Source organism: Myiozetetes cayanensis, unplaced genomic scaffold (assembly GCF_022539395.1).
Source record: "Myiozetetes cayanensis isolate MyiCay16 unplaced genomic scaffold, myiCay2020 scf13, whole genome shotgun sequence".
Lineage (NCBI taxonomy): Eukaryota > Metazoa > Chordata > Aves > Passeriformes > Tyrannidae > Myiozetetes > Myiozetetes cayanensis.
Genome location: NW_026086937.1, coordinates 16,577,866 through 16,594,143, shown reverse-complemented (window position 1 = coordinate 16,594,143; position 16,278 = coordinate 16,577,866). Strand labels below are relative to the sequence as shown.

Here is a 16,278-nt window from a genome sequence, read left to right as displayed (position 1 = left end):
TAGTCATACATCTGAGAATCCTGTTTTCATTGCAGCGTAGCTCCCCATCATCTTACCTGTCTTAACCTGACAGCTGGGACCCTGGAACACCCATCCTCCATTCCTGAAGGATGTACTGCAAGTGTTTCTGATGACATTAACTGCTTGAAGCACTACTTTAACCGAAGTTCCCCTTCCAACAACAGGCTCTTATATTTTCTTTTACAAATGCTCTTAAACACAGGACTAAGTTGCAGTGTGAGAACAATCCCACTGATTTTATGAGTACTTGCACTTGGAGCAAAAAACATTGCTTAAGCAGCTTGGTAGTTTTATTATGTAGAATTTGTGGCTATAAGAAAAGTATCATTGCTTTGTTAGTTCTTCTTAAAAACTAATGACAAAATTTTACAACAGCTGAGATTATGTAGCTATATTCTGATTATTTTTTTTCCTTAGGTAGCCCCAGCCAGAAGATGAATATTCACTTGGTAGTTATGATTTCTGACTTTGTGCGTGCACATTTTTTTTAACTCACCTGTACGCCCCTAGGTTGATGCAGCTTATCCCTAAATTGTATCTGGACCTGATGAAGCCAGGTTGTATCTCCAGAGCACGGGTATAGGCCTCGACAGCTTCTTCGCTGCGATCCCCATTTGCCAAGGTCGCTCCAAGACGGTTCCATAACGTGTAGTCCTGGTGAGAAAACGAGTTTGTCTACTGTAGGTGTCAAAAAGGGACAGAATAGCTCATTTTTGCTTGCAAGCGGAGGAGGACTGCAGAAAATAACAGTGCTGTATCTTAATTGACACAGGATGTGAGGTTCTGACTCGTGGTCACAGGCAACTTTATGTAACTACTACAATTAATCAGCACACAGCTAGAAATTGGACATGTATAAATCTGCTTCTAAACGGGGCTGTCTTGTAATTAATGTTTCTATTTTGGGTATTGAAATTTTAATGGCGGAAGTGACATCTCATTAATAACAGTCTGATCGAGACAGGGGAAAGAAAATGGCCTGCAGAGATAAATTTTTTAAAATGTAAGAGTAAAAAATGTACCTCTGGTCGAACAGTTAAAGCAGCACTAAATGCATCTATTGCTCTGTTGAATTCTCCGTTCAGGTGAAAAAGAACTCCAAGTCCTGTCTGCAGGTCAGGGTCTATCATATCACCATTCTGGTGAGCAGCCTCCAGGTACAAGTCCTTTACTTCTTCAAGTAATGAGCTAGAGAAGGGTGAAAAATAAAGATCCATCACACAGTTATTTACAAATATTTCAGTACTGATTGCATAGCTGGAAATTAAAATCCTTGTAGTGGCTTTATCACAAGTGATATATTCCTAAAATTTGTAAATAAGCTTCTTCATCACAGCAAAGATCTTCTTTGAGGTGGTGATGTAAACTTATGACTGGAATAAAAATTTCATCTATAAAATGATGTACAGCTGTGAACCCAAGTGAGATTACGTGAAGAGTTATTAAAGCTATTCAGATTAGATGAGTTTCTTGGACATAAAAAGAGTTCTTTACTGGTAAAAGTAGTAGTATTCTTAAGAGGAATAGATAAGTGACTGGCCAAGACCTTTGAAGAAAGATGCCAAAATACAAGACTTCTGTGCCCACTGTAGGCTTTGTGAAACCTTTGCACTGACAGCACCAGATGTCAGCGGGTTGAAGCTGAAGTAGAATAACACACTTAGCAATTAAGCAGAACTTGCATATTTTATTTTTGTTCATACTCAATTATCTTGTCAACCCAGGACTTGTAAGTGATAAGGGTAAAACATAAGGCCTGTCTTCAAAATGACAAGCAGTGAGATAGCCCGAGTGTTTCAGTTCTGCAGATCGTGTTTATACCTTTAATGACTTTATCATGCATCTCACAATCCAGAGGTACTTGTTTATTGACCTCATGAAATCATGATGAAGGGCTGCCAACTCACAAATTATTTTGTTATTTAAAATGGATGCCAGCTGAAGACAAATACAATGACTATGCTGCCTCTTTGGTTAGAACCAGAAAAGCTTTCAAACAAGCAGATGGCACCTCCCAGTATTTTCAGAGAACTGAAGCCATGTCACACTGCAAAGTGGCTCACTCCTGGATTCCAGTGGCTGGGTTGGGATGTAGGAGAAACAATGAACAGTAGGAAGAACACACACATGTAGAGCAGGATGAAGGCCTGGTATGGATGTGGAAGCAACTGAAGAATGAGGGTGCAGGATGTGGGATTACAGAGGCAGGAGGCAGGGTCAGAGGAGAGTGATGGGAGTTCAGGGGAAGCATATTTTTGTAGCTGTTTTATTATTTATTTTATTTTTAACCTTCAGAGATGACATAAGAGATAAAGCCTTCAGTCATTAAACCAAATATTCTGTGTTGTCTTCCTACTCCTGCCACTAGAGACACTGAGTATTCCATCACAAGGAACAGGCTGGATTTATAGAGAGCAAGGAGGCACAGCATTTACCATCAGTTCCAGTGATGTTACAATTTCCACCATCAGGATTTACACTGAATTTACCTTTCATCTGCTGTCTTAGACATCCTCCTGTTAAGTGCTGGGGACCCTTTTTTGCTTCTCACTATGTACTTGTATTTTGGATTTTGCTTTATCCAGTTTCTCAGAGCTTGATAGGCTTCTTGTTGATGGCCAGTGTTGGTATAACTTACAGCCAGGGCCATCAGAGCTTTTAGATTGTTTGGCTGTAGTTCCAAGCACCTAGGAAGAAAATAAAAATATATTGAAACATTTCTGTAGCCAAACACAATTCTTGAATTCTTCCAAAATAATCTGTGTAAAGAAAATCACTCACATAAGTAAAATCTACCCAATAATAGTTGCAAAAAGGGACATTGTCTTATTTTGTACAATAAGTGCATTATGCACATGTATACACATATGCCACACATTGCTGTGCATACACACATATGTACAGAAAACTACACATAAAATTTTTATTTTCATCCTTCTGATTATAAGGAAATGTAGGTAGATTCATTTTTGTAATATCTGTCTAGTAAACAATGAGAAGCTTTACATAATTTCAAGCAAACAGTTTTAATACAGTTTTCAGCTCTACAAAAAAGTATTTTGAAGCCAAAATTTCTTCCATCTCTGTGAATCTTCACAGTCATCCTGATTTCTCAGTTTTCCTTTGACAAAGCTGGAGACAATCATCTCGAGCAGTCTTTCTCTGGTTATGTACTATTAACTGAATCTCATCTATTTTGTGAACATTGCTGTTGCTAGTTTGAAAACTGGGGATGAGCAAGCCCTAAATCAGGCCACCCCTTGCATTTCTATCCAGGTAAGCTCATAAGTGACATATAAATAAGTCTGAGTATCGTTAGCTGGAATAACTTCATGGTTAGCAGTGCTGATGAAATAGAATATTGCTTCAAATGGAAACATAAAAGCTCATTACACAAAGATAATAATAATGATGATATTTTGGAACTCACATTTTACATACAAGCATTCCATGATCTTCACATCTCTATCAACCTAAAAACATTGTCAGTCTAGCATTCAGCAGCTGAAGGGAGCTGACTCCAATTAAGAAAACCTCTTCATTAAAGGACTGACTACAGAAAATATGCCAAGTGGCTAGAATATCAAAAAGGCACTTAATTAGCATTAGGACTAATTCAAGTTTATCAGGCCATGGAACTTTTGTGCAATTACTTAAATTAGTAGGTTAAATATTCCACTCATTTAATGAAACAGAAATATTAACCACCCTCTGAAGTCACTTGGAAAGTTTTTGTATCTATGTGAATGCTTTACTTAGCTAAATAAATGCTTCACATTCCAAGATAAGAATGGCATTAAATATCCCCAGGTCTCAATTACCAAATACTCATCAGCCCCCTGACTTAGCCCTGAACTCCATTTACCTTTGGAGGGCGACGATCGCTGCCTGCTCGTTTTCATTCTCTGCCTGTGTTATACCCAGGAACTGCCAGGCCTGCAGAAATGATCATTATTGTCTTAGTTAGTTGTAAATCCAATTGCAAACAGAGTTACAACTGATATCAGTGTTAAACAGAGAGGTAATAAAAGCAGCAGATCTGTCCAGCACTAAGTACAGATTTTTCTACAGGGTGATACCAACAGTACCAAACAATGCAGTTCTGAATATCTTTGGGCCTGATAAATATTTGTAGTCAATGAATGCAAGGGTATCGTGTCAGTGTATGATCACATTCTCATTTCTTAGATTTGAGCTACTGTACGTTTTAAATGTTGGTAGAATTTTACAGAAAATTATGAAGAAGAATTATTAAGTTGTATAGATTTAAGGGATTCTGGAGGATTTGGGGATCCTCTGTTTTTTGAAATACTGCTGCTTAGTTTAATGCAGCAGTAGATTCAAAGAGCCCTAGATTCTTACACTGTAAATATTTTCTCAAAAACCAGACTTCAAATATATACTTGTTGAAAACAGCAATATTGCAGAAATTTATAGAACTTTTAAAAAATTTTCCACACTGTTATTAAATAAAATATATTATCTTTACAATAGCAGTGTTTACAAGATACTTTGAAAACATCCGGATATGGAGAAAAGGTCTGAAATATTTCAAACAATATTATTACAAAAACAGATTCTCATCCTATGAAGGACTCACTGTTATCTATTTAAAGGCATATACTAATTCAAAACTCTTAGAATTTAATCCATTTCAGACAATCATGACTAGTAAAGGTTTGAGCCCTGAAATCCTTCCATCACTGCATGCAAAAGGAAGTCCCCGTTCCCTTTGTCAGTACAAGGCACATGAGTGAATACCTCTGCATCGTTGGGTTCTTGCAGAATAGCAGCCTCCAGGTACAAGATTGTAACAGGAAGGTCACCTTCTTTCATTTTTTTCAGTCCTTCCTCAAAAGCACCAGGCCAGTCTTTGAAGGGATTCTCAGTATGGAAATAATAACCCTGTAGAAGAGAGATAATGGACCCGAGATGAAGCACTGTAGCCAGGAATGTCGAGTCCCAAAAATTAAATGACTGACTATTTTCCAGCTGGATGTAAACATACTTTGTTCTGTGAAAATGCTGTGAACTCCCCCACGGAATTTCACTTACAAAAAGGGTAAGAAGGTAAAATGTTACTGGACATTTATGTTTCTGCTGTCTTTATTTTTACTTGAGCTGTGAAGTCATACTGGTACTAATGGTGCTGGTACTGGTACTACTCTCCTTCTGCCATCAAAGATAAAAGCAACAACTCACACTGCCTGCAGTAACAGCAGAGTTGTCCTGAGCCCAGGACATCCAACTGGGTGGTAAAGAGCATACATCAAGCAGCTGACTCCCTGCAGTGCTTGTAACCTCATGTCTGCTCAGTTAAAATCCTGAAATCATCAATCAACCTTCCAGATACAGAACAGTGTTGCAGGCACCTGAGTTTATTTTAGCATTCCTTTAAATTTTGCCTTTTTCTCTTCTTGTCACTGCAGTGTAAAGTGTGTCTGAAATGGAAGGAATGAAGGAGAGAGAATCTCTGTCATTTCTGTCCTCAACAGTGTTTGAATGTAGCAGCCCAGATATTTTTATTTGGTGCTCTTCCTCAGGTGTCTGTCTTCAAAGCTGCCCATAATCCAGCAGTTTGCTTTGTCAGCCTTTCAGCTCAGTTCAGGCAGTATGCGAGTTTAAATGTATTCTAACTATGGCAAGGTCTTTTAAATCTATTCCACTCACAGATTATTAAAGAGGATGAGCTCTTTTGGATAAAATTAAATTCCATGTCCAATGAGTTTCCTTGGGCTCTTTTGAATAGCTGAGTCTCATCTCAGTGTTGCACAGGAGAGATGTAATGTATTAAAAACTGGGTGTTACCTTCTCAATGGTTGAGATGGTGACTTGCCCTGGTGCTTCCTGGTTTTCTGAAATCCAGTTTCTGCGAGCCATTTCTTCCCATTCTGCTTGCATTTTGTCCCAAAACTCCGTGTCTGACTAGAGGAAAAGGAGGAAAACAGAAAATGAACATCAAAACTTTAAAAAAAAAATCTGGTAAGCTTTTAGTTTCTTTCTACCAGTGGTCTGAGTCTGTCAACTTTGCTGAATGGTATTAATTCTACTAATAATCACACTGACCGAGATGCTACAGCTCCTTTTTTGGGATTTCATATAATTAAATTTCATCTCTTGTATTGGAATGCATTTTGTCAACAGAAAACTCTTTATCTCAGAGGCAGCGTATGTCCTATTTGAAGCAGGATTTGCAGCAACTTACACTGCATCTTATTGATGGTAACAGCAAATTGTTACAGAAAATTTGAAGGAAATGAATGTTGCAAGTCTCTGGCCAAAGAAAAGAAAATTAAAAAAAAAAAGCAATTAACTGCATATGCTAAAGAATAACAGTAGATAAAGCAGTTTAAAAGAGAACAAGCATCCCACTTTAGTATATTCAGCATCATTTTCAGCTCTGTGAAAGGGAAATGTCAAAGCTTAGATAGAGAGTGTTTGCATGAGAGATTTAATAGAAATTGGACTTTTTGACATAGTGGAGAAATCTTAATATTGCATTTTGTACTGTGCTGGTGAGAGGAATCTACAAGAGATTATAAAATTGTACAGTATGATTAACATTCAGCTCAAAGATGAGGGGAAAATGAATATACAAGGGAAACAGAAACGATGAAAAAAACAATGAGATTTAGGATGTGCGACGACCAGTCAGAGCGAACCACTGTGGCTACTAGAAAATGATTCCAAAAAACAGAAATAGGATTTAAAAAGAGGGGAGAATCCAAGTTTAGATGCCATTTCAGCCTCCACAAATCAGTCATAAGCCTCCCAAAAGCAGATCCATAGCAGAGTATCTGCCCAGCACTAGGAACCTTTCCAAAGTTCTCCAGTTCCTGCAAGGTCATGGCCAGAGCTTCAGTGAAATGACACTACTGGGGGCACAGTTTTCCAGCTTATTTATGTCAAAGAAATCAGCACAGATAATTCTGTTGAGGTTAGAAATGTAATGTTTGTTACAAGACTGACAACTTGGCTACTGCTCCACATCCAGGCAGGATCTGAAGAACAGAGCTTAGTCTGTGATTGCAGGACTTGCTGCAACCTTCCTTAGGTACTTGGAAAAAGGAAAGCAGGTGCCTCCTGATATCCAGCACTTTCTTCCAGGGGACTCAGAATTGTCTGAATTATGCAACTGTGGGATCTGTGAAGGTACCTGCAATGTTCCTCTGAATGGGAATCATTCACTCCTGGAGAGGAGATTTCATTCTGGGTAATAGAAGCAAACAGCACTTGACCACTCTGTTACACACCGACAGAATTTGCTTTCATTCCAGACTTGAAGGAAATACATTCTTATAAATAGTCATGAGACTGTGCTGAAATGTCCCTTTAGGGTATGAAAAGGCTGGGATAATGAATCAGGTCACTCCCTCTTTAACTCTTAGCCAGGACCAGAGGTACTTGAACCCCCAAAACAATCCTGTTCAACAGATGCCTCTATCAACCATTTCTCAGTACAAATTTGCAGTGCACTGAAATAAAAGTTAAAAGATCAGGTTTATACAAGCAGCAATTTTGAGATTCAGGATGAGGCAAAAGAGTGAAATTTCCCTTTCCTTCATATCAAAACTAATAAAACTACTGAAAAAGTAATTAGTAATGCCTTTTTAGGCAGATTAAGTTATAGAAATAATTATATGTATGAATATATAAATTCATAGATATGAATACACAAAATGAATATATATATGCATATATGTGATGTTTATATTAAATTTTTTCTTGTGTTTTTCCCACAGAAATTCTCTATGAATGAGTGGTTTGGAAACATATCAAATCATATTTCTGCAGGTTATAAACAAGCATATAAGTGGGTTTAGGTCTTAAATTCAAATTCTTCTCTTTAATTACATATTTTGAGTTCCCACAGATGTTCACTGTGTTTATACTCCACGTAAAAAGCCAATGAATTGTTGTGCACTCAAGTAGCCATGCTGGATGTCCATCTACAGTGAGTCAAAAGGGGAGGGAAAATGCAACCAGGAGCAGACCTGCTTTGCTCTAATGTCTCTCTACTCATTCTCTACACTTGGACATGGAGCAGGACCCAGCTGTTATTTTGCAAGGATGAAAGAAGATTTGCTTGTTTGGGCCATTAGTAGCAATTTTTTCATTGACTTCAGTGGCAGGAGGGTTAAATTAACATTGAGCGTTCCTGAAGATCTGGCTTTGCACCAAGACTCCCAGACCTAATTTTAACTCTGCTACATCACTGGTGCCAATTAACCTCATTTCAGTGTTTTTGCTGCCTTAATGCTGGTGAATTGCTTTGGATGTACCAAAAGTACCAAAGACCAGTTGGACATATTTAACACATTCTAAGATCATCTGCAGCAGTGAAGTGGAATGACAACCAGGAAAAATGTTCGTACCATCTGACTACTTCCAAGCAGAAAATTCTGCATTTTGTCAAAGAGGCTATTTTTAGTCTCAGTATTTAAAAATATGCTGAAGCAGTTAAACAAATGGGAGGCAAAATATTTCCAGGCTCTCTACTTCCTATTATACAGTGAAAGGGGAGAGGGTGTACTTTTTTGTTATTGTTGGCTAAATTATAAATTTACTGATTTTCATGACTTTTAGAACTTTACCTGTCCTGTAGTGCCAAAAATTACTTTGCAATATTTCTTCTTGACCAATGCGTAACAAAGAAAAGTTCTGTCATTTTTCTTTGAATTTCTGCATCAACATACTCCTTGATGTGAAAGCCACAATTAGTTAAACTTGTGTGCTTTTAACCAGGTAAGATTTCCGTAGCTGATACCTTCTTAAAGTGAAACTTGAAACGTTTAATAAAACTTTTTTTTATTTAAATAACTTTTAATAAAATGTAGAATTTAATAACTTTAAATAAAATGTAGAGATGGAGAAATGTAGAGAAACTTTTAATAAAATGTAGTATATAAAAAAAATTGATATACCAAGGCAAAGATTCCCATCATGATTTGAGACAGTGACAAATAAAATGCATCTTGGTGACTCAAGTTCTTAGTTCCCAGGCACATCTGAAGTGATGTCTAAATAGTGAGACAGGAACACTGTAGGTACAGAAAGGACTCCTAACTGGTACTCATGGGAACCACAGAGCTGATGATTCTGGACTATGTTTTCCTAGGTTGGAAGAAATTAATCCCATCTTTTCCTGCTATTGTCACATAATTTAGCTGTAATATACTCTGATGCTTTACAACAGTGCATTATACAGCAGATGGTTCAAGTGACATTGTGTTGTAAATAAAGCGATGCTGAGAAGGACAGCTCAGAATTTCTTATGCATAAGCTCATGAAACAGTGTGGCATCTGCAGTTTAATCAGGGAAATGTGGAATAAGAAAACAACAAAACTGCTTTTTTTCCCCATCTCTGAGACATTTCTCTGTTGGAAGTCTTTGCATTTTCTTGGGTTTATTTCTATTTATCCTAATCTATCACCAATAGGATGGCAGATCATAAAAAAAGTTGTTTTAACAGAGTATAGGTAGAGGATGGACCTGAATCCCAGGGCTAGCATTTTTTAAAAATTCAAAAGTACCAATTTTTGGTAAAAAAGAGCTAATTATTAGGAAAATTAAGTTAAAACATTGTTCTTACTGCACTTGGGAATCATGGAGATAAAAATAATGAGCCAAAACCCAAATCCAATTTCCAGAAGAATAGAAAAGGCAGTGAGGTCTGCAAGCACCTGATCACTGCCAGGGAATCTGGACCCTCTCTAGTATAAAAGCTATTTTACTTACTGCTTTATTCTTAAAAGATTCCCTAATGGCAAAGACATCTTTAAACCTTCTTAAGAAAGAATTACCTCACAAATCTTCATTAATCTCAAAGTTTGACATCTTAAAACCATTCCCAAAGCTCTAAAGTGAATACTGGGTGGAGGATAAAGTTTGGTGTCTTCATTTACTGAATTGTTAATTAATTCCTTCCGAACTAGGCCACAAAGAACCTGAGATTTGCTTCCTTTTCTTGATCAGTTTTCTGGCTAATCTTACCACTTGGAGCTTTCCCAGTTGAAGAGTATTGCAGAAACATCCAAAGCCTAAAAAATGAATTTTTGAACTGTATCTTCGCTTAAGAAAGCACTAATCTTTCTGAGATGGGCTCCAATTTATTTCAATCACTCCAGCTTTCTTACCACTTCATTTTATCTAGGATGAAAATTCAGCTCTTTTCATATACAAATGGAAGTAACTGCTCTATAAGGTCTTGAAGAATCCTTTCCTTTCCATTTGAACTACCTGGTCCAAGGTTCTATTTTAAGCAGAAAGAATAACTTTAGACTGCCAGCTACACAGTTAGGGAAACATTTAATTAGATTCCTTTGAATAGCTGTTTTTGAGACTACTTTAAAGTATTTTAACAACCTGTCTCTATTGCCTCAAAATGTAAACTGTTGTTGGACTCAACTCATTTTTCTCTCTGAGTGTCTGGAAACTCCCCATCACACACAGTTTCTGGTGATAGCAAGAGTCCTGACATGATTTGCTTAACCACTAAAGCCAAGATGTTCATAATCAGGTTCCCTGTGTTGCCATCACAGGTTACAGCACATCATGTCCCACCTTCAGATCAGTCTGCAGTGCAATTAGGAACACCTCGAGCATTTTAAGCAGCAGCGATTTGAAAGCAAAGTCTCTCCTTTCATGCCAGGAACAAAAGTGTGTGATGTGTGACATCAAAAACATCTCCTGTGCCTCACCAGCAGTTGTTTATAAAGAACCTGCTTGATCTGGAAAAAGCAATGCAGGCAGAAAAGACAAGAAAAATGCCTTCAGTGTTTAATTTATAAAAGAGCTTGGTTACTGCTTGTGTCCATTTTAACCTTGTGTGCTCAGACACAATTTTCTCCTGTGTGGAATAAAATCTCAACAAACCGTAGTAGAAACCATGCCCCTTACTATAGCATATCCTGAAAAAACCCTACAAATCAGATTAATTTCTTAAAAAGGACATTCTAGCTAAAGGTCAGCATATGATTTAGGCATAGTTTTTTTTGGTAATCAACCAGTATTAATCTAGAATAGTTCAACTGCCAGCACTGGAATTGGAATAGTATAAAGTCTTGAGTTAGAGGACTATTAAAACACATGGCTAAAATTTAAATCAAAACTCAAATAACCTTAAAGTGTTCTAGATGGTTTGGAGACTAATGAGACTGCAGTCCAGGCTAAAAATAATGAGTGTTGAGGAATCGGTTTCACAGCCTCATCCTTTCCACCCTAAAAATTCATTTCAGTAGCTGTTACATAATTTAGCCTGAAATTCTGTCCTCAGTAGAAGGCAGCTGTCTTAGCTCTTTGTGGTGATGGGATTTTGCAGGGTTACCAATGGAACCCATGACATTTACGGATCAATGCTCCAGATGATCCTCTAGATCGATGCTTGTATCTTATTTTCTGTTGAGTTCTTTTAAAAAAACCTGTATTCCACCTTGTCTCCAGTCAGGATCAGGATTTCAGTTGGGATTAGTGGTATAGGACAACACTCATGTTTCAGATGTTGGAAATGTAGTTAGAGAAAAACCCATGGAAGTGCACTCAGAGAACTACCCAAATACCTTCATCTTTTCAAACCAAATTGATTTCTCAGGAAAAAAGAATATTCCTGTGCTTAATGCTCTGCCACCAGTTGTAAAAATGTGAAAATGGTGCATGGTTACTGCTGCATGTGCAGTCTGCATTACAGCAGGTAATTGTGCTGTTTATCAGGGATTCTGAATTCCATCTCCCCTGCAGAGAATTGGTTTGTGTCTGAGCTTAAATAGCTGAGTGCACACGTTCAGTTGCTGGGGAAAAATATTTCCCTCTTTTACTTTCAGTTTGGAAGTACTTACATTTATGGGGCATTTTTCTTTACCCACTTGCTATAGCAATAAAAATCAAGCTTGAAAAGTTGGTTCTGTCTAATCTTAGTTTATAGTTAAGGGTTTGGGGTTTATTTGGTTTGGTTTTTTTTTTTTTTTTTTTTTCCATGAGATTAAATGCTATTTTAAATTAGAAACTCCAGGAATTGTGTCTTTTCTCTGCTTTAAATATTCCAGCTTTCTCCTGTGTTTCTGTTGCAAGATAAACAAGAAATCTATAGACCGTTAGCTGAAAATGGAATAGTAAATTAAATAATACCTCAACAGCTGCCTTTGCTCTTTCAAATTCCTCTTCCAAGGAGTGATTTCTGGAGAGAAGAGGTGCTCCCCAACGCTGCTCCCTCGTTGATCGTGCCTAAAAAATAAAAGAATAAATCAGAAAAGGATGATAGACTCTCTGTCACATTTTTGAGTTATTTCCTCAATTGTCCAGAACCCCAAATGTCCTTTCTCTTGGGGAAAATTAGTCGTTTCCCTGCATGAATTCCTCTGAATTTTCTCCCACCATAGCTAAGATCACTCCTGATGGGAAGTAGAGTAATTTATCTTTTCCAGATTTTTCTTTTCACTCAAGATGCATGAAAAATAAAGAGACAACCAAGAAAAGGCAGTGCAAGAGCTGGACTACAAAAGGAAAGAGCTGACTATTCTATATAAGACTTTTATCTTCATTGTTCCTTCTCCTGCATTACAACTGTCTGAACACATCCCACTGACTAAACTCCAGGGTGAAAACATCTCATCTCACTTCCCCTGTATATTTTGTAGTTTTCTTTCAGGATCACATTGGAGAGCCAGGTTTGCCATGGATTTCACTGGAAGGACAAATCCTTTTCACAATCAGCAGCTCTCTCTTCTGTGCCTTAGTATAGGTTGATCCCATTGGAGGCACAGAACAAGTTTTTCCCTGTTCTTTTATTAAAAACTTTTTTTTTTTTTTTTTTTAACAAAAGGCACTGTACAAAACCAAACAATGTTTAGGGATGGCATAGAAAGGCACAAAGTGGCCTAATCTTGCTAAATAGAGCTCTGGCTGCTAATCCCTTCCCTCGTGTTTGTCAAGAGGTTAAACTCATTAGCCACTTGCCTGCCCGTGGTCCCGACTGCATTAATTTACGTGATTATATTTCTGATGTCTGTACTTGTAATATTCAATTTCAATGAGCCACACTGCAAAAAGACTGATTTTGCTCCCATCAGACTCATTGGGCTGTATCTGCAAATGCTGGTGTGTGCACTGCTGGGATGAAACATCCAACACACTCCTGGGTTTTCCCACATGTTGTGTGCGATGCAAGGTTGAACACATATGTCTGTGGTTGTACACGTGTTTTTTTTACCCAGAAAATGGCATTCATTTGTCAATCCAGCCTTTGGTCTCTCAGGCAGAGATTGATGAGTGAGATGTACACTGGTTGGATGATATACAGATGGGGAGAAAACAACAATACAGCACAAATTCTGTGAGAAGCACGTTGGTAGTGGGCGCTGTGGGTGTTATTCTGTGTTGGTTTCTGGACTTTGCTGTGACAGGAAGCACTGAGAGTCCACACTGAGGATCTGTTTCTGCTTTCACATCTACTGCCTCTGGTCCATGTGGTTTGGAAAATATTTTTTTCCCTTGCTGAGGCCAGGAAGAGATTTCAGGTTGTTACTGAAAACATACCAAAACCCTGCCTACACACAAACCAGTTGTTTGACTGATTAATAGAATTTGTACAGAAGAGATAACTGGTTCAAATCATTCATTTCTTTACATATCACATGATGGTATTTGTCACTCAGCATCCACAGGATCAAACTGATGTTCTACAGAGAATAAACTGAGCTTGTCTGGAATATGTCTTTGAGGAAGGTGCTCGGATTTAATTTAAAGTTATCAAGAGACCTTAATGATATTTTCAACTACCACTTCTTATTTTTCTCCAGTAGTTTAAAACACATTTTAGTAGTCCTTATTTTCTCTATAGAAAGATACTGATGGTTTTGATCAGGTTTTGGTGATAAAAAGACATTGAATAAAATAAAGACATTACAATATTAAATTATCCCGTTATGAAACATTCAGATTTCGACCTTTTTTTGGGTCGCTTTTACGCTCTCTCTTTATTTTTCACAGCCACACAGACAACCAAAGTGACCTCTATATTCTGGTACCTGTCTTGCTGTTTCTCTATGCTGAAATCAGGTGATCTCCTGTCTCCCTGCTACAGAACTCCGTTACCCCAGCACCACACAGGGAGCCCTTATGTTGACATTCTCATACATTCTGAGCCATTGATTCTTTTCAAACTGCCTTCCAGCACAGTTTTGTAAGTAGAGAGTGCAGTCTTGTTCTGAAATGTATTGGAATACATATTCATACAGATGTCTTGGTCACCAGCTCATTTCTTCGACTCCCTTATTTACCTTTTTTTCATTCCATTGCTGTATCATATAGAACTTTTCTCAGGAATGGCTTGAATATTTATTTTCAGATCAATAATACTGAAGATCACAGCTTCTCCTTGGAATCACGGAAGAATCCCCACGTGGTTACAGTTCCTAGTAAGTAACTACTGCTCTTGAGATCTAATGTTAGCCAGTCTTAATCTGTTAAATGCCTCCTCAATTCATACTGTATGGTGCCAATTTTAAAATCAGAATATGGTATGTTAATTCAAACATCTTGCAGAATATCACACAGCACCATTTATCAACTTGACCTGTAATCTGATCAAAGAATTACATTTGTTTTCCTTGACACAGAACTCTGTTGATAGGCACTAATTATGTTCCCAGCCTTTCCATTATTTATGAGTTGGCTCTTGCAAATGGTTTGATTACTTCCGCTTTTTACCCTTTTGTTTCCAGTGACTGCCATTCCTCAGGTCAAGGACAATACCACAAAAGATGATGTTCAGACTGCAGAAGGGGAGAGTGAACTTGTTGGGAGCAGCAGAGAGGTGAGGGGGAAGAAGATAAGAAGCACAGAGGTCCCCTCTGCCACCTGACAGGAGATACACATTGTCCCTGCATCACCCCCACAGAAATAAACTTTCTGCTCCATGAAACGCATGGTCAGAGGGAAAAAAGGTCATTAACAAACCCCTCAGAAGCTGTGCTTGCATATAGAAAATGCAGAGTCACTCTCCAAGTTGGGACACCCAGAAGTGGAAGACCCCATGTGTCATGAACGTGCTGCCTTCCCCCAGTGCAGGAAAAGAGGGTTTGGGAATGGAGGGCCAGCACTGGAGAACTCCACACCTCCAGCTGGTGATGGGCTGGGACTCTGCTGCTGCCTCCCTCTAGGGGAGCCTGAGGTGGGTGTGGGTTAGGGTGGAATGGGAGTGTCTGTGGACACTCTGTGAACACCATGGGTTGATATTCCCATCACCCTGTAATGAAGGTACTGAAGCTGATCATGGCTGCTGTCTTCAGGGGAACAAAAAAATCTTCCATTCCGATGCATTTGCACACACTTTCCTGCACTTGTACTCTACTTATGTTCTGCTGGATCTTAACTGTTGGTGAGAGGCTTAAATTACAGTTTTAACTTTTGATCAGGTCTTCAAGTAATGAGCTAAATCTGCCCCTTGTAACTTTTTGTTTCCTAAGAGCAACTGCCACACCCAAGGAGAGCTAGGGTCATTAGTCTTACTTGAGCTATTTGGGAGAAGGGGGGAATCAGTTTTATATTCTAAATATATTGCCTCAAATTGGAAATTTCTAAAGTTTAGAGGCTTTGCACTATACCTCAGTCTAAGAGTGCTGACATCTTTGAATTAGATGCAGGTTTTTAGCATGTCAGGGGTTTTGTGTACTGTAGGTGAGTAGTAAAATATCTATAATGCCCAGAGGAGCATTTAAAGAATTACAACATGAGCAAACTTTATGTATGGACAATGGAACATGTTATCTCCCTCTGCAGTTTGTAGTTATAAGATGAAAAATAAGCCTTCAAGAAAGCCCCAAACACTGTAGGATATCTCAATACTAATAAAAGCATAACAAGGGACTTTACAGAATGGCAGAGAAAAGAAAGAACAATGCCAGTGCTGTTTAAGAGTTAATAATAGGTAAGGCATGATGTGGAAAAATGCTGAGAAGCAAACCAGCCACATCTGAGAGCCACCATGAGAGCCTGTTCCAGCCTTCAAACACATTCCTCCCTTAGTAGTTCAGAGCTCGTCTTTTGGATTTTGTATTGATATAAGTTCTGGTAAACACAGGATTTCATTAAGAAGATTGCATAATTTTAATGAAAATATGACCTAGTTACTTAGCATTTCACTTGGAGGAACCAAATCTAACATGCCAAAGATGAGTGATGAGGTGATTGCCTGGGAAACTGCTGATGGAAAACTGCAGCAAGTTTGACAAGATGGAATATTTAGGGTATGGCAGAATGTG

The 16,278-nt window shown here is 38.1% G+C and overlaps 1 protein-coding gene across 5 annotated transcripts in view; it reads right to left on the bottom strand.

Annotated features, from left to right (window-relative positions):
- PEX5L (peroxisomal biogenesis factor 5 like) overlaps positions 1–16,278 on the bottom strand; it is a 109,057-nt gene that overhangs the window by 7,009 nt on the left and 85,770 nt on the right. For all 5 annotated transcript variants that reach the window (XM_050308525.1, XM_050308528.1, XM_050308526.1 and 2 more), the window contains 7 exons: positions 12,146–12,241; positions 5,830–5,946; positions 4,783–4,926; positions 3,887–3,957; positions 2,511–2,708; positions 1,044–1,209; positions 518–675 (listed from right to left, as the gene is read on the bottom strand). In XM_050308525.1, the coding sequence (XP_050164482.1) occupies positions 518–675; positions 1,044–1,209; positions 2,511–2,708; positions 3,887–3,957; positions 4,783–4,926; positions 5,830–5,946; positions 12,146–12,241 (950 nt within the window). The remainder of the gene's footprint in view (positions 1–517; positions 676–1,043; positions 1,210–2,510; positions 2,709–3,886; positions 3,958–4,782; positions 4,927–5,829; positions 5,947–12,145; positions 12,242–16,278) is intronic.